Raw genomic sequence first — 19,183 nt, forward strand, 5'->3', positions numbered from 1 at the left:
TGCGGCCCTGCAATTTATCTGACCAGACACAAGCCGCATCTGTCCTTCAACATTTCGCTGTCATGTCAGCTTTTACAAACAAAATCGTAACCACTTGTGTCCCCCTTCCAGCAACTAGCCATGGCACATCTGTACTGTGAGAGCCAAGAGTGGGGCAGAGGCACCTGAACTAGCAGCATTTGGGCTCCCTGTGGGTAATATATACAGTCTATATATATATACACAGCTAATATATACAGCTCACCAGCATTTCTGCATGCCAAAGGTGACAACACTGCTTCTGCACTGGGGTGGGAACTCTGCACAGCTGCAGGGCATTCCTGCTGCAGAGGCAGGCAGGCAGGCTGCCAAGGGCAGGCACAAGCTCACTCCATCTCAGGGCAGAACTGTTGGTGCTGCTCTGCCCTATACAACATTTCTGCCACTGACAGGGCTCAGCGGTGCCCTGCGGTGCCAGTCACTTCCAGCTCCAAGTCCTGCATCAGCACTCAGCATCCCTTTGCAAGCTGTGGCCCTGGCGGTGCAAACTCATCTGCCTTGCCTGCCACCAAGCTGGCAAGGGGCTGCAGTCCTGCCTGACACCATTGCAGCAGCCATGAGAAGGCCCCATGTGTCCATGAGCACCCAGCGCTCTGCTTCAGCACCAGCTCCCAACCATCGCACTGCAGCCACCAAAGGTTGCTGCCCTGCTGACAGGGACGGCAAGAAACAGATGTGTACAGCTGCCACAGGTCACAGCCCAGCAAATTGCCTCGACCTATCCAGATTTATTTATTTATTTTTAAACAGAAGCATTTGTAACTGCTTGACCGCTCTAATTTTTCAGGAGACAGAGGAAACTGGGCTTTCTACTAACTGCGGTAGTTTGGTTGCTAGCAAGAAAACCACCACAGCTACAGCGGTTCCACGGCTGACCAAAAACAGCAGCTCACCAGAGGCCTCATGACATCCCAACAAGGCAGCACAGCCACACAACACTCTAGACCTTGAAAGACACAGACTATGTCGGATCGAAGCAGCAGCTCAGGCACATGGACCAGGATCTCTCCTGTCCCACACTCCAACAACAGGACCCACTTCTGTGCTTTCAACACTGGCCAGCCAACCCAGTCAAACAATTGGACTATTTAAGCCTATTAAAGCTGTGGTGTTCACTTGAACTTCAAGTCATAAAATCAAAGTGCCCCATCAGCTGATGATGGGAAGGCATGGTGTGCATACAAGGTTAGGCCACAGCCCAAGAATCCCCATCTTGGTGACCACAGGCATCCTCAGCTTTCTGCAACCAGCCCACTAATGGCCAGTACTGCAGAGAGCTCCCACTATCAGCAGAGCAAACAAAGAGCCCTTGACCTCTGCTTGACCAAGACCTCGGCCCATCACTGCATTTTGGAGCTGCTCCCATTTTGCTGCGCTCAGCAGAGTGCACCAGGCACAGAAAGCGAAGTGCCCATGCATACTCATCCCAATGTACACCATGTAGGAAGACAGCTAGGAGCACATGCTACAGCTTACCAACTTTGGATACATAGAAGATTTTATGTCTGTAGGAACTGAAATCATTTAAATTACAGAGCAATGTTGTTAACAACCACTTCTCCTTCTCCTAGCTAGAGCTGAAGTGCCCTGGGTTAGAAGAAGCCTTTGTCTAGGGTAAACAAAACCTTTCCAACAAGCCCTGCCTTCCAGACCTGGAGGAGGCCTCTCCTCACAAAGCTCTCCAGCTGCACAAAGGCCATTTTGAGGCTTCAACAAATCCCTGAGGCTGGGCAGGCCCACCTGGGCCCGGGCCGATGCCATCTTCCAGTGCGGGGCTCAATCTCAGCTCGGGGGTCCGAGCAGTGCTCTCACCGCTGGGGTGACCCCCGCTGTCACACCAAAGGCAGCAATCGCCCTCTGCAATGAGGCACCTCTTCTCCAGATCTGAAGCTGAGCAACAGCGACGCTCATACCTACATGCCCATATTTCCCCAATAAAAGCATGCTTCAAAACAGCAGAGCCAGGCGATTCATCGGTTTCTGATTTTTGTAGCAACAGGGGGGCCGTTTCATTAGACAACATTGTTCCAGCTACGCCAAGCAGCTCCAGACTCCGAGCATAAAGCATGCAGAGTGCTCCTGCGATGCATCTGATCATGCAAGAGGACACTCCAAGTGCTACATCCTGTGTCACATACCAGATACTCCTTGGAGGAAAGAACAAAAATAAAACCCTTCTCCTCAACTACACGCTCTTCACAAATAACAAAAGCAGAAAAACGTACAGCTCATTAAAGATCACCATAAAGACTACTTTAAAAAAGGGGGGAAAATAGACATTCATTCTGTTTGCAGATGGTTTATATTTAAAGGGAAGCAAGGGTTAGCAATAAAGCTTTACCCTTTACTCGTTCACACAGGATGCTGCTGGGTCCCCACCAGCTGACCCAGCAAGCGGTGGGGACTCATTCCCACAGTGACCTGCCTCCAAACCCCATGTGCCAGGGAAGGGAATGCAGCAGGTGAAGGGGGGGAAGGGGGGCCCTGCAAATTTCAACCACTGACCTCGAAGCTGCTGCTTTGCAAAATTACCCTCTATAAAACTGGAAATTGGGGTTTAATTTTTGAAATGAAAATAAGAGCCATCAATGCGGCCGGGCACTGAGGGTCCCTTACCTCATACCCCAGGCGTGCCGCCCGCTGCAGCAGCGTTTCCCCTGCGTTCTTATTGACAATAAGCCTCCGCGCTTCAGGCGGCATGGGCCGGCTCGGGGTGGTCTCCTGAGGGGGGCTGGCGATCGGCAGCTGCGGGGGCTGTGAGCCGGGTAGTAATGAGGGAGTCTGCTGCAGGCGATCGTACAGCTTCTGCTCGTACGGCTTGGCTGGAGAGGAGTCGCAGTCTGAAGTAGGCTCTGGTCGCTTCCTGACTTTCCTCATTACCGTGACCTGTCAAAGCCATCATTGAGGGGAGGTTTTTATCCTTGTTTTTAAACGATACAGTGATGGGATTTTATTTTGCTAGCAAAGAATTACACTTTCCTACTCATACTTAATTTTTTGCGACAGCTTTTAAACGTGAGATGCCTCACCCCCCAACAGTGCCTTTAAGTCAGGTTAAGAAAAGCAAAAACAGAATGCGTAACGCACGCACAGATGAATTTGAATGCAATCCCCACTACCCTGCATGTATGACAGTGCGCTAGTTTTAAGCAGGTTGGCTCTGCCTTCTGAGAGACCGATGGACAATTAAGTCTAAATAAAGATACCTTATCTTCAGCATTTTCGATATCTGTGGTGTCATCCCCTGTCAGAGATGACCTCCTTCTCTTCTCCTGCAGTGCCAAGTGTTTTGTTTTACACTGACGTTTCCCTGATGGCTTCTCACACTCGCTGTATTTCTGCAGCAGAGATGCATGTTGGAAATCCTCCTCTTCGTCTGTGTACAGCCCATCTGTCTTCCGGCTTTCTTTAATTTTCTGCTGTTTGGCAGCCAACCTCGAGGCTGGAGTACAGCTTGGCGGAGCCTGCCTTTTGCCGTTTGCATTGGTGGATGAAAGGCTCTTCATGTGCGGAGACATTGGGAATACGGGCAAGCCTAAATGGGAAGGAAAGGCATTACACATCGCATGGTGTGTTAAAAGGAAAACGCATCACTAGTACTTAACACAAGCTCCTCGACTGCTGAAGAGATCTATCAATTACATTTTCAAATCATTAATATTTTAAGCATTCCACATTCAAATTGTAAATAGCATCCTGCCAGTTAACGTTACGTTAACAGTTGTAACACTGACAAAAATCACTAAATGAAATGCCCCGTGCCGGGGCACTGCGAAGGCCATGCCATTGCAGCCCAGCTGCTGCAGGCAGAGTGGAAAGCCACCGCCTCGCCTCGCTGCAGGGAAAACTCTCCTGCTTACCTGGAACTGCTTTATCTGAAGGGGAACCAACTCCTCCAGCAACCTGGGCCTGGCTGGGCTTGCCCGCCTGTGGCTAGGTGTGTTGGTAGGGCAGATACACGGATAGTGGGGGAGGAGAGGAAGTAGGAAAGGCAGGAAGCATGGGACAGCACCGGGAGGAAAGTTGAGTGTAGCCTGAAGATGGGGAACATCTCCTTGGTAGCATTTTTACTCAAGAAACAAGCATGGAGAAGAAAGGCTACTCAAAGAGACATCCCTGCAGAAGCCCTGTGCAAGCTCTATCAAAAAGCATGTGGATTTCCCAGGAAAATCAATCGGCTGTGTTTTCCCAATGAGTTCATCCAGAAGCAAGTCTTTCTATGAGACCAGACAGTCCTGGGACACAGAGGACCTAAGGCACTGCTGCCCATGGCAGGGCTGTGTTCTCTCCAGGGGTTAGTTCTCACAAACTAGATCCCACAATCTGGGCCACATGCAAAAAGCAGGGTTACTTTTTTTCCCCTCAGAATGCAAGCAGGTTTGCAACAAAACAAGGACAGGAAAGTTGACTTTTTATAGTCAGAATTTCCCTTGGGAAGAGAATTTAGGTGACCTCAGAACCAATTCCTCTGCAGAAAAATTAAAGGTTGCTGGAAAGGAAGGGGTACTTCAGCCAAACAATACCACACCACTGAGGGAAGGTGCGGAAAAAACCCTGAGCACTTGAAAGAGGCTCCTTTGCTCTCAGAAGTCTCTGAAGTGATGCTACTTTCAGAACAGAAGAGATGGCAGGAGCAAATAAGGCAGCTGCTCAGGAAGGAGAGATCTTTTTTGAAAGAGACTCGATCCAGAGCCAGTCGATAGAAAAGAAAATAAAATCTAGAATGCGCTTGGCGGGCAGCTTCACACTTTTGTCTTCCCTTAAATAGACCTGTGAAAGCAACTTGCAGAAGGCTTTCTAGATTAAAAGATGAAAACAGAAATCCCTTGGATCTTTCAAGACACTTTCTAGCAAAAAATGCATAGCGCAGCCAAGCAGATGTCAGGGAATTTATGGGACACATGATGTGCAGATTGTTCAGCAAAAACCCACTGAGCTCTTTAGGCTTTGCAATCCTGAAGGAAGGCGCCCACTCGTAGGCTGAGCCTATGGATGCAAAGCTGTCTTTCCAACTCTGCAGACAGCATGGAGAAATGAATGTTTAACTCTCCTGTTCCAAACTAACCTCACTGGAGTAGCACGTGAGAATCCCAATTCCAACACCAAAGTATCATCATTCCCTATTTAATCACTTACTAAAAGAATTCCCAAGATGGAAAGCAGCAGTGGTGAGGTCTGTTGAGTGCAAAGGGAAGTAAGAAACTGCTGCATGTAGAAAAAGTAGAACAGAAAGAGAAAAACCTCACAGGTCTGGAGAAGGACAGAAATAGCAAAAGGAAGGAGGAAGAAAACACACAAGAAGAGAAGACGATCTCAAAAAACCACAGGCTTGCCCATGCAGGGATGCCGAGGTATCAGAAGCAGAAGTTTAATTGCCACAAAGTGTGCACCCTAGCCTGCAAGCTCCACATAAACTCTGTGCTCCACATTCACCCATTCACCCTCCACAGTGGTGACAGCAGGCACCTGGCTAAGCATGTGTTGCAGCAAAGAGATGGAGAGTAGCAACACTATGCCCAGCAGCTTTGGGATCAGTAACGCTGCAAGAGGCCAGTGTTATCCAGAAAAATCCAAGCATCAGGCTGGGAAAACAGACAGAGAAAAGGCAAGTGCTTGATCCTGGAATTCCACCCCATCCTTCTGATCACTATATATGTGAAGGGAGTAGAAAAAAACAAGAGCAAGCAGGAATACCCCCAAATACCCATGGATAATAAACAACCTAATCCAAACCCCAAAAACCCAGACCTCTGACTGATGTGGGCTGTGGTGAGCCTGACTCAGAGCAGGACCTGCCTCCCTTCCCACAAGAGTGGGATGCAGAGAGGTCCATGAGGAAAAGCAGCTGCTGCCACATCACCTGAATGCTCGTTTGTTTGGCTCCCACCCCAGCAGCTGCCCTCTCCAGCTTGCCAAACCAGTGGCTGCCACACTGCCTGCAACCAGAGGCAGCTCCAAGGGGCAGGCAGCAGCAGCCTTCCCAGTGTGCTACATCCTCCCAGTTCCTCTCCTCGGGGCTTTAGTTTCTGTGCTACCTGGGTCTTCTCCTTGTGCTGGGTGAGCAGCTGCAGCTTCCTCGGAGACTGCTGGGGAGCTGGCTACCACGCCACTGACAGCACCAGAATGTTATTCCTCAGCTAGGATCCCAGCAGAGACCGCAGTTCCCACCTCAGCCACAGGTCTAGGCAAGCGGCACGATGCCCTGAGATTGCAGGTATCCTAACAGACCTGCTGCACCCTGGAGAGCCAGTACAGCCAGCATTACCTAGAGACATCATGGAACCATAGAATGTTTTGGTTTGGAAGGGACCTTAGAGACTGCCTAGTTCCAACGACCCTGCATGGGCGGGGACACCTTCCACTAGACCAGGTTGCTTAAAGCCCCATCCAACCTGGCCTTGAACACTGCCAGAGATGGGGCAGCCATAGCTACTCTGGGCAACCTGTGCCAGTGTCTCAGCACCCTCATAATGAAGAACTTCTTCCCAACATCTCACCTAAATCTATCCTCTCGCAGCTTAAAGCCATTCCCACATTGTCCCATCACCACTTGTCCTTGTAAAAAGTCCTCCAGATTTCTTGTAGCCCCCTTTAGGTACTGGAAGCTGCTCTGAGGTCTCCTCTGAGCCTTCTCTTCTCTAGACTGAACAAGATCAAGTTTCTCAGCCTGCCCTTATAGGAGAGGTGCTCCAGACCCCTGATCATCTTTGTGGCCTCCTCTGGACTTGCTCAAGCAGGTTCATATCCCTCTTGTGTTAGGGTCCTCAGAGCTGAACACAGTACTGCAGGTGGGGTCCCACAAAAGCAGAGTAGAGGAGCACGATCACCTCCCTCGACCTGCTTGCTAGTCATGCTGCTTTTTATGCAGCCCAAGTTATGGTTAGCTCTCTGGGATGCAAGCACACATTGCAGGGGCACCTTATCATTATGTTCCAGCATTTAAAGGGTGGCTAAAAAGAATATGGAGACTCCCTTTTTACAAGGAGCCACATAGAAAAGAGGAGGGGTAATGGGCACTATTTACCCCTAAAGAGACTCCGGCTGGACATTAAGAGGAAATTTTTTCCCAATGAGAACAATCAGCCATTGGAATAATCTCCCCAGGGAAGTGGCAGATTCCCCAACACTGGACACTTTTAAGACTGGGCTGGACAGAGTGTTGGGACATCTTGTCTAGATCATGCTTTGCCAAGAAAGGTTGAACCAGATGATCCCTGAGGTCCCTTCCAACCTGGTACTATGTGATTCTATGACTCTTGTCAACCAACATCCCCAAGTCCTTCTCCTCAGGGCTGCTCCCAATCCATTCTAAACTCTGAAATCATTTTAGGTAAGCCACAACCCAGCTTTCATGATTCTGACCTGCAAGTGAGGCTGCAAGGAGGTAACAGCCAGAAGTGTCATTGAGGGAACATTTCCAGAGGCCACCACTTGGTCACCCAGCCAGCAGGCACTGATCGGGGAACAGAGAGGTGGCAGCCCAGTGGTGACTTGCAGTGCAATGCATGACTTATCCACCTAAAACCCTGGCTTGAGCACAACTGGAGCAACAAGCCCAGAAGTCAGCCCCCTCCTTCCTCCTGGAGATTTGCAGGGACAGGCAGCAAAACATCCTGCTGTTGGACTAATGCTTCTCTGGTGTACGGGCAGACTTGGATGCCTTGTTACGGTCCACTTCTTAGGATACAACCAGCTTAACAGCAGCAAAGACTGCCATGTTCACAGGCACAGGAACCAGCTGTTCCCAGTCCCAGAGCACAAAAAGCTGCAAGAGACAAGGTATATTCTTGTATTCATGATACCTGTTTGTTTAAGGGAAGTCTGAGAACTAGTTCTGTGCAAGAAAGACAAGCTGAAAGTCTCCCACCCCATGCCACTGTCATGCAGGATGCTCTGCTGCACAACGGGGCAAAATGTCCTTATCCGAATGAAATAAGAAAAAGGAGATCCAAAAGTTTACACTTCAACTGGATGGAGGAGCACCAGAAAAGTGACCTCAACAATTTCCAATGCCTCTGCACCATGAATGGCAAGGCATAATTTAGTCAGGTTTATGGTTTTGGGGCTTCCAAACCCAAGAGGTTTTTCATAGCCACGGGGAAACTGAATCTGAATGCCCTTGGGAAGGGTAATCCCAAGCCGAGTCTTTTTCTTTCCTGAGGCCACGTGTTAGAGAAGCCTGTCGCTGCCACAGGAGGCATCACAGGGCAAAGTTAGAGCATCCTTAGACAATGTGGCTTCTTGTTAGCAACCCTCATTTAAACTCTACAAGGCGTCTCTTTCTGAACATACAAAGGTAATGGATAGGAGTGTTTGAGCCAATACCATGCTCACCAAGGCAGCACATACAGCAAGGGAGTAAGAGTCAAAGCTCCTTTTTTTAAAGTAAGTTTTGATCTCCTGCTCCACAAATCCTTTTGGAGAACCTTCCCCATTAATAAGCATCAAAGTTTGGGGATTTCTGCCCTCAAGATAACCCTACTGAGGGGAAAGATGGGTGAGGAGCTTTAGGATAGAAAGGAAGCCAATACATTAGCCTGTGACTGTTTCAGAGATGCTACCCAAGAAAACTCTCACTAGTGCAGAATGATCTGGACTTGGTCCTTTCCATGGAACAAGAGGGTCCACTCTATTCATGCTTCTCTCTTTTGAGGGGATCTCAGCTGAACTACATGTGGAGGGTGAATGTCTACCAGTTTGATGAAGCTCTCAGACCTGTGAAGGAGAAAGGACCCCAAACATCCAATTCAGAGCTCCCAAAACCAGCCTTTCCTCAGAAGCAGGCAGAGGACTTGGACAGGTAAAAGGAGGAGAGGAAGCGAAGTATTTGCAACCTGAAAAGCTGAAAGAGGAGACAAGGGCTCCCTGCTCTGCACAGAGGAGATGGGGATTCATGATGACTTGCAGGGGACACACAAGGGGTATCAGCTACGTGAGCTGCATGCTGCCATTCCCTACCATTCCCTGCCATACCCTCCAACCAAGCTATAGCAATAAGTGTCGCAGGGAAGGGAAAATGCAACAGCAGACAATGCGCCTGAGGGCAGAGGACGGCAGGGACAGGAGAGTGACCTGCCTGTCCAAAGGGAAAATCTGGCAGATTGTCTCCGTGGGCTCTCCCCTAGGATAGGGAATGAGCAGAAAAGGGGGAGAAGATGAGGAAAAGGAGGAAGTGGAGTGAAGGGAAAAGAAGCAGCTGGAAACAAGTCAAAGAAAGTTGATGAGCTTTGAGGAAGTGACCCTTTATGGGAGAGCTGCTGGGAAGATCTCTGTGTAGGGGCCAGGGAGTGGGGCCACAGGAGTTTACAGGACATGCCCATGAGAACAAGCAAAGCATCCTCTTTGGGAGGAGGATGAGCTTTGCTAAGCAATATGCCCTGGGAAAGGCAGGGAATCCCAGCAGTGCTGAGGGTGCTGGAGGCGTTGGGTTCCCGAGATCAAGAGCTGCTAGCTGTGTTTCAGAGGGTCACAGCCCCTCGAATACTACATCTAGTTAAACGCTCTTACACCAACTAGCAGCCTCTTCACTGCCTCCCTCGCACGCCCACAGTGCATGCCCCCCCACCCAGCTCTCCTCTAGAGACATAAACTTCATCTTCACATTAACTATGAAAGAGTATTTAAAGCCAAAACACACACACACACATACATACACACACATGCACAAACACAGTTACACACACATACACAAACACATGTTCTGGTCTACCGAATAGCAGCTACGATGTAATTCTTAAAGAGGAGTTGTCAGCCCTTATACAAATGGACATTTACAGAAATATATATATAATGTTTTAATATTAATAAAAAAGCTCTTGACAATTCCTTAACATTGGTGGCAGCATGCGTCACTGTAAATGCTAAAGCCAGATGGTTTCCCTAGTAGTCTCTGCATACCTTGTTCATTGTCACTTGTTTTGAGGGACTCTTCAGACCAACTTCTATTGCTTTTGGCCTCTGACCTTTTCTTGGTGTGCCTTTCTTCTGTGAAGTCTTTGACCTTTGCAGTGGCCTCTGGCTGAACAGCCTCAGCTAAATCTTTCCTGCTTTGCCGGCCCAACTTGCCGGACGGGGATCTCTCTGGTGACACCTGCTGCTCCCATAGTTCCCTAAGATGCTGCAGGTGACGCTGCTTTTTGGGATGGAGCCCTGTTAATTCAATGCACACCTTCAGGTTGGTCACCTCATTACAATTGGGCTCTTCTAAGTGGTTAGAGGAATTGTTTGTCATTTCCCTCTCAGGCCAGTCATCTAATGGAAAAATAACTAAAAATTAATCAAAAAGCCCCCTCAACTTAAAACAAAAGCTACATTTCACTTTCGGGGCATATAGTCTCAGCTTTACCACCACACTATGCATTTTCAAGGTTCGCTCATTAAGGGTTACATGCACTACAGTAACTTGCACTGCTGTGGCTACAGTGTCCAAAGACTAGTGGCTTTACCCTTATATACCAAGATTTTTATATATATACATATATATACACACATATATATACATACATATATAAATATATATATAATTTAAAGTGAAATGACAGTGCTCACATTAGTAACTATCAAATTCAAAAATGGAAACACATTAAGCCAAAGGGACGTTCCTTTCACAAGACATTCCTTAACAGAGACCAAAGTAAAATGCTGTCTTACCTTTGGAGTTCTTCTTCTTTTTTGCTTTTGATGTAAGTTCATCCTGCAGTTCATCCACAAAGCTTTCATTTTGGCTGCCATCATTCTGCACTCTCTCACCAGAGTGTTTACGTTTCCTGTCCAGACGTGGACATGGATGTTGGCTAATATCTTCTGTTGACTGGTCTTCCGCTTTTTCATATATAGAATGTCTCTCTAAGTAACATTTCTCATTTGAGAGATCTTTTTCCTCTGGACTTTCAAGAAAGTGACCTTGGTTGTTTTCTGTACTAGTAAAGTTACCTAAAAACAAAAAACCAAACACCATGACCTAATAAATAGTAAACAATTCATTGTGAGCAAGCGATGCTCTCTGATCTCTTCAGAGTCATCTCCATCATGACTTACATATGCCTCATGAGGCATGCAAATAAACATGAAATTGTACTTTGGAACAAGCCTCCTCTGGTCAGCCTAAGGCAGCAGTTTTCTCACCAGTTAAGGACAAAACCTCCAACAGCACAATACTTCCTGTTGTTTTTACATCCATTTAAGAAGTACAATATTCAAAATACCTGTATCCATAGAAACATCACAATATGCTATTTCAAATAAAGAAACATCTTTGGATATCAAAAGCGCAGACCCTTTTCAGAAAGCAGACTGGCCCCACAAGAACATAGTAAATAATAATAATACAAACTCCACTTTGCAATGACTTTGTTTTCAAAAATACCGTCTGATGATGCTACAGTATTAGCCTTTTGCTAGTTCCTAATTCTTCCCTAACTTCTTGCATCGAACTGCAGAGTTTGACTTAAAAGCATTTGTCCCTTCTTTTGGAGATATAAATGGGATATGGAGCACGCATACACTACATGGGAATGCCACCAAGAATAGCTGTGATATTTTGCAAAAAGCACTACTTGAAACCAAGGTTATAAAAAGGTTCCCTCACTTCAAGTAATCAGCCTAGTCACTGAACATCACATGATCTCAGTCACCTCCTCTTAAAAAAGGCCTCACTTTTTTCAGGGAGTATTTCCAGCAGCAGTGAGCTATGAAAAGCTTACTAGAAACCACTCTGACAAATTAGCCACAAAAACACCCCATGCTGCCATGCTTGCCCTAACTTCAGCTTCCCCTCTCCGATACTGCTGCCACAAATTTAGAGACAGCTTAAGCAATTTTAAATGTGACACATAATCATCACCTTGAGTAGGTATTATTTTCCTGGGTTTAACCAAACTAGCCGAGGCACTGTTAGGCAGACACACATTACAGACTGAAACATGGTTAATCAGCTTCCTATTTACAAGTCTGACAAACAAGTTGGTCTTCCCATGTGTTTTAGCTCTCCTGGCTGACCAATAATCTTTCAGCACATCTGCCGCTGTTTGGCAAACTGCATGCTCCATTCTACTTCCCCATGGCTCACTGTCTCTTTTAGACTTTCTCCTCCATGCTCTTCCTCCTTCTCCCATTTCCCTTCTTGCAAACTCATCTGCTAGTTTCCCACCTGGACCCCGATAGCTAAGTTTCCCTTCCCTCCCCATCCTCACTTAGCCTCCTCTCCTGCGCAGCCTGGCCCTCAACTTCTGCTCTTCCCCCTCACCAAGGCAGAAGTTGATTCCCTGCAGCCCCCTTTCCCCTCCTCTTCCCTCAGAGACCCACCACATCAATATCCAAGCACTGGCAGCCCCTGGATGCATCCCAACTCTACCTCACCTAACCTTGAGAGCACCTTCCTACAGCTCTGCCAACACCTTCTGTCCTTGAAGCACCTGTTGTCAGCAATGGAAGGCTAGAAGGGGGAGAGCTCTCATGAGATCATTCATCATCACAACTTGGAAATAGTTCCAAAGAGCACCTATGGCTCTGGAGATGTTTGCAGGCACCCCACCATCATTTTTACACTGCTTGGGAAGCTGCCTGCAGGGCTGCTTTATAAAACAGCAGAAGATATCTGGCCAAGAAAAATCAAAACAGAAGTAGACTTTTTCCAGGCAAGCAGGACGCTGGGGCTATTCTGCTGTTCGGTGATGCTCCTCTCCACGAGGCCGCATGGACAACACCTGCTCCCTTCAAGACTTTAAAATGCAGTTTGTCACACTTCCAGCCAGCAGTGCTGACGTGTTGCAGAAAACAAGTATCTCAGCTTACTATGACTGCGCCTCTGAATCGCCAGTGTCCTCCTGAACCAGAATCTGGCAACATCCCATGCTTGCACATGTGGCATGAAGATGCTGCCCAACAGCTGTATACTATAACCACATCAACAGCACCAGCAGTCCTGTTTCACACAGCATAAAAGAAGCTGGACCAGACACGGTTTTAAGTATCACTTTAGAAATTATTCTCTCCAATTCCATTTTACATTTTTAATGCTGCCTGCTATTTCCCCCCATTTTGTAAGGAAATATAATACTTATATGGTCCGTTTTCCTAAACAGATGAGGTAAGGGCACTCTCTGACACACTCCTACTGATATAGCCTTCGCATCTTCAGCAGCACCAGCAGCTATACACCATGGTTCATGCTAAGAGTCACTAGTTCGGGACAGCTTTCCTGCTCCTAACACTGTCTAGCCTGAGAAAAGGCAGGCATATCCTGACCAATTCCCAGAGAAGCTTTTACAGGGTCAGAGGAAGTAACAGGCTGGGGGGGGTAGGAGGGCTGCGGTCTTAATCTTTGGGGCTTGCAGGAAACAGCAAGCTAATTCCAGCCTGCCACCACTGAAAGTGACCCACTGCAGATTAATTCCTTCTCTATCTGCAAGAGGACTCGACACAAGGATGCCAAGCACTGCTCACTCAGACAGTCCATGCTAATGAATCAAAAGGAGCGGAGAAGACATTTGCTGTAACCTCACTAACAGCTTGTCACTGTTAGCATTTCTCCGGGGCCCCACATGCTGGGGAGAGCAGCACACACCTATTGAAGTTTACACAGAAAGCCCTCGCTGCCAGCAGCTCTGCAACATCTTTGCCTCTGCTCTCCAGTGTCATCCGAGGGGGTCCCCTGAGGCAACCACAGCTACATCTCCCTGGCTGCCGAGCCAGAAATCCCTCTGCACAAGCCTCTCTAAAATCTGTCCCCCTACATGTGGTTAAGGCCATTAAGATCAGTGACATCTCCGCACATTAATCTGGGTTGTGTAATCATCCTGCATCAGCACAGAAGGACAGCAAAGCCATGGAGCCATGCAGGATGCGTCCTTGCCTGGCTGCTCTGCTGCTTATGTTCCCTGCCTCTTCTACAGCTGGATTTTCACCACGAAAGAACAAAGGTCAGTCGCTGTTCAGGACACAGCATAACCCACAGGCTGTCAGGCTCCCTACGCAGCTTGTACCAACACACTGCATGCCCAGAGGTTTTTCCCCTTGGCAGAGCAGCGGCCGCCTACAGGGTGCAGGCTCTATTAATGTTTTACCACCGGATTCCACTCTGTCCTCAAACTGTTTTGCAAGCAACCCAGATCAGACGTAGTGTCTCCCCAAATTAAGATATAAATGTCAACAAGAGGCACAGCAACATAAGCATATAGTGCAAGCCCAACAAGGACAAGGAGAATTCATTTGCTTTTGTTCCCCCCTGCCATGTATCTACAACATCCTTTTCTCTATGCCAGGAAGAAAACAACAAAATTCTTGTGAGTTTTCCTATCATCATTATTCAAACAGTGACGAGGTAGCCAGAAACACAGGATAAATGCTGAGTTCTCATAGCAACACACCTCAATGAGTAAGATTAAACTCTTAAATGTGTTCCTTCCTCAAGCCTCCAGCATTTGCCAGTGTCACACCAGCTGTAAGAGCTAGTACCAACAATTCAAACCATTTCTCACTGTTCTACCAGTCTAGAAACAAGGAAGAATTAAAGAAGATGCTTCTTCACATATGGTTTCTGCCTGAAGCAGTATCTCCTCCTTAGTGCACGGGCTACAGTCTCGCGAGAAACAGTTACACACATGCACACAAACATGCTATCCACAAAAAAACTTTCCTTCATTTTTCCATCTTCCTGTTGCTGTCAGCTGCCTGAGACCAGGCCCTCCCATGCGATGCAAACAAGGAAACACATCTTAGTGTTTAGGCTGCAATTCTCTTGTTCAAATAACATGGCAGCTAAAAACAGCCTTTCCTCTTCCCTGGAGCAACCTCTCATTGCACTCACTTATAGAGGCACTCTTTATTCATCCAAGGATGATAATGACTATCCAAATGCTAAAACCCAGTATTCATCATGGAGATCACAACATCAGTCAGAAATAGTGTGAAGTCACCTTCAGCATCCAATTCTGAGTACCCCATGGAGCAGAGTGAACCCTGACGAGTTCATTTTTCCTTCCCAGTCCCTCTGGTTGGGAGCTTTCCACATTTGTTTCCTGCTGCCCAAGCCTAGCACACTGCACAAGCAAGCAACCACCACTCTCCCTGCACTGGCTTTTGTTTCTTCCCCTTTTTCTTTTTGCACTATGTCCTGTTGCAGGAAGGTAATAACTGACCAGGGCAAAGGACATGTTTACTGTCTCCATCTTTCATTTGTTCAGGTATACACACAGCCCAGATTGGAAAGCAGAGGATTACCATGCAAAGGGACACCAGTGCCTTGCTCGGACGCTGAACACCAGCTCTAAAAGCTTTGGCACATTATACTATCTACTTTCACACACTGAAATTGGTTTAACTTTTTCCCCATGACCTCACACCTTAAGATCAGGCTTTTAACACATCAGGTTTCATTCTCCCCAGATCTGATTTAAACGGGCAGTGTCTTCCTCTTAGAAAATTAGATAAACAGGTAAAATCATGCTTCTAGATTAAGAAATTCACAGCTTGTAGAATTTATTCAATCTTTCACACTTGGGTATGATTTTCACTACCGCTACAAGAGCTTTGTTATGAACCGACATGCGATCATCACATGCCCGTACTGATGCGCATGTCCATGCCAATAGCTTAAATCACTTGATCTCTGAACAATCCTATGACTCATGACATATGCATCCCATAATTTATCATGTTTGTGCTATGGAAATGCACCAGAGCAGCATCGCCTCAGCAACATTTACGAGTCACCTTGGCAACAAAGCAGCTTCGAGGCTGCTCTTAGAATGCCCGGCAAAACCTAAATGAGATGGGAGAGAATTAAAGCACTTCTACTTTACTCCTTGGCTTTCATTGCTCATTAATTAGCTAACACAGCTACCTCCCTTAAAGTGGGCCTTTATTAAAAAAACAAAACCTGGAAAAAATAAAAACAAAGAACAAAACCCCATCTTCTTTACCCTGCTCCAGAAGGTACGAGGAAGCTTAAGAAGACTCTTGGTACAGCAAAGCCATGCACCGCCAACTGAGAGGGAAAGTTTCATGAATCAAATATTCTGCCTTCATTTACTTCCAAAAATGTCCATCCCTACATATGCTGTACAGCTTCGAAAATGAGCAGGTCCCAGAGCAAGCTAAAAAAAGGAGTTCCTACCCTATCAGATGCCTCTGTAAGCATCACTTGCCTGTTATTCAGCCTTTGTTGTTGTTGTCATTGCAATGGTAGGTTTAGAGGAGCCAAGGAGTTTAGCAGCTGCTAGGACCCAATGGGTTCCTGCACTCCACACCAAGGCAGCAGCACAAAACCCGAGCCACCTCTGTGTTACAATCATAGTTTCAATTGTGGTTTTCCTCTTCCCCACCAACACCAGGCAGGTGAAGTGCTTGTGTCCAAAAGCTCACTGAAAAAGCTCCTGAATCTCCCGCTCACACACATAAAGGCACATCACTTGCTTTTAGCCAGTGCTGGGTGAACGCTACACAAAATGAGGTGAAACATCTTTTCAGCAGCAAGATCACTTGCAGGAGGCAGAAAGGAAAATAAAGATGTTGCAAACCATAAACTAGTCCCCACTGAAGAGCTTTAAAATCAAAGACAACAACAGCATGCTGAGAAACTGGAGGCAAAGGGAAGGCAAGAGGTAAGTTGCTCGTGGTGAATGAAGGGAACAGCAGGCAGAGCACATCACCCCTTTGCTAGCTGCATCCTGAGAGATGCATCATGACCACTGACGACTCAAGCCGCACCACAGCACAAGCCACTACACTAGAGGCATTTAAGAAGTGTGAAACTTGGCTTCTTGATTTATCAGCTGCTATCCCGAGGGGCAGGAGGTGAACCATCACAACAAAAAACTTTTACTGAGACCTAACTCTGTACCAGTAAGTATTTGCTGCTATACAGGCAGGCATACAGAAGAGGAGCTCCCTCAGCAGAGCACATCTGCACCTCTAGGAATTCGGACCTTCCTCTCAACTCTGAAATAGCCTGTTAAGTCAGAGCTAATGCGTAGAGGAACGTACTAATGTAAGACTGAACATACTTTCCCTGCATTCAATGGTCTCAAACACACTTTAGCCAGCAGATTCAAGTGCTGCAGACCTCACTAAATGATGAATTTAATGAGGCACCATATTCAGCCTTTTGCAAGGATGGAAGGGGGTGTTTCAGCAAACAACAATGCTCTAGTGCTCTTCCTCCCTGCAGCTCCACTAAGCAGACTCTCCTTCCCTGCCCTGATCCCTACCCCACAGACCACTGTCTCCCTCTCTCATCCCCTGGACCCCTTCTGCCCTGCAGCCAGAACAAGCTGGCAGGACTCCGCTGCTCTGCAGCTCTTTATGCTTACCAGCACACTCAGGGTGAGATTTAACAGAGCGTATCACCAAGGCACCCTGAGCCCTCTGACAAGCACGGAAGGCTGCAACCAGGACAGCCATAGCAGCAGCCTGGTGAGCTCGTCTTTAGCACAGGGACAGCAAAGGCAGCTGTGCCTTCTTTCCAAAATCTGCCTCAGTATCACTCAGAGAAGGGAAAGCCTGGTTAGCTCCCAGGAGCTCAGCATGCCTCTCCCCACCCTGGTACCTTCTCTACTTTCACAGTTAAAACTTCCCCTTGCGATTCTGCCAGGCCGATTTTTGTTGAGGCTGTTATTTCAGTGATAGCAATACCACAGGAACTTGATTTAGGTGAATAACTGAGCAAGTACGACTGACCAGCATGCTCTCTGCCAAAAGCATTAACCAAAGACCAGAACAATCATTCAAAGTTATTAAATTGCCTGAACAAAATTTTCTACTAGCCCAACTCATGAATCTCCACCTACAGAAGAGCACACTCAACCACCAAGTTACACGCGCACACACACACACACAATGCAGTCTGCAGTGATTCCTCGTTTTGCAATACTTCCAGCACAGTCGGGGTTTTTTTCCCTGAGTTGTTCAAAACAAAGTGGCAACACGAAGAACTGATCCATTCCTTAGTTATATAAGTAAAAGGGAAAAAAAGAAAAAGGGAAATTGATGGAAGCCACATGCTTACTAAGAGTTTTTTTAAAGCTATTTTTCTTGCACACAGCAAAAAAAAATCCCCTAATACCATTTATTTCTTGAAGTTTCTCTTACTTTTAAGACAATGTCACTAGCATGCATTTTCCATAGTCCTCCCAACACCTTGCCACAGCCTGGAGGGACAGCCAGCCCCATGGGGAATTCTGCAGCCCCCGCCAGCCCATGAGGACCTGCCACACACATCCCCAGCCACTGCAGCAAGAAGTCACCCAGGCAAACCAGCTTCTCATCGCCTGCAGTTTTACAGCCAGCCCTCACAGGTAAGCCAGCCTGGTAGATCATGTCCTTTCCCAAACTCAACCACCATTCTGTCCTCCATGCCTGCTTTGCCTGAATGCTGCAATACTGGCATCTCCCAGCACTACAGCAACTTCAGGAAGCTGAACCCCTTTTTGCCTCCCTCTCTTACCCCACTTCCTTTCTGCATTTAAAATATAATCTTGGACCTTTGCCTCCCCTGGTTGATGTGGTACTGCACCAATTAAAAGTACAATCTCTTTAAGGTGGTAATTTCACTGACAGTTAGCTGTCTCCTGAAAAGCAGGTACCAACTGTAATCACTAACTTGCAGACCCCACAGAGAGCCCCATCCATGGCAGCTCCATACCTCCAGAGCTTCAGGTCACTGACTTTAAGCAGCAACACCCCAAGAACACCAAAGATTACACTGCCCATGCGGCTTTGCCAAAAGCTGCCGTGGCACAGAGACACACATACGTGCTTCAGAAAGCCATGTAAATTCGCTTACATCTGTCATTGTCATTTTGGTCAGCAACGGCATCTTCCAGAGAGACAGGCTTTGGCTTCTTTTCACTGTTTCCTTTCAAGTTTTCCCAGTCTGCCTGGCTGAATCTGCAGACCTCTGAATCTTTGGTAGCTGTTTGGCCTTCTCTCTCTTTCATCTCCAACTCTGAGAAGCGCATCATTGCACGCTAGAAAGAGAATCGATATGAAAAAAAAAGTCTTGCGATAAAAGCGACTTCATTTGCCTTACCTTATATGAAAGCATTTCCAAAGAATAATCAGCTCAAAACCAAGCTTTCAGATAGATAGCTAGGGTAGGAGCTTAACACACCTGACTTGTAAAACAGTGTTCTAGCATCTATATGCA

At 47.2% G+C, this 19,183-nt stretch overlaps 1 protein-coding gene across 7 annotated transcripts in view; it reads right to left on the bottom strand.

Annotated features, from left to right (window-relative positions):
- BCOR (BCL6 corepressor) overlaps window positions 1-19,183 on the bottom strand; it is a 58,521-nt gene that overhangs the window by 13,758 nt on the left and 25,580 nt on the right. For 3 of the 7 annotated variants that reach the window (XM_034074329.1, XM_034074327.1, XM_034074328.1), the window contains 5 exons: window positions 18,821-19,004; window positions 10,690-10,971; window positions 9,937-10,290; window positions 3,246-3,574; window positions 2,656-2,925 (listed from right to left, as the gene is read on the bottom strand). In XM_034074329.1, the coding sequence (XP_033930220.1) occupies window positions 2,656-2,925; window positions 3,246-3,574; window positions 9,937-10,290; window positions 10,690-10,971; window positions 18,821-19,004 (1,419 nt within the window). The remainder of the gene's footprint in view (window positions 1-2,655; window positions 2,926-3,245; window positions 3,575-9,936; window positions 10,291-10,689; window positions 10,972-18,820; window positions 19,005-19,183) is intronic. The other 4 variants (XM_034074331.1, XM_034074330.1, XM_034074333.1 and 1 more) reach the window with 2 other exon arrangements.

Source organism: Melopsittacus undulatus, chromosome 2 (genome assembly GCF_012275295.1).
Source record: "Melopsittacus undulatus isolate bMelUnd1 chromosome 2, bMelUnd1.mat.Z, whole genome shotgun sequence".
NCBI classification, from domain to species: domain Eukaryota; kingdom Metazoa; phylum Chordata; class Aves; order Psittaciformes; family Psittaculidae; genus Melopsittacus; species Melopsittacus undulatus.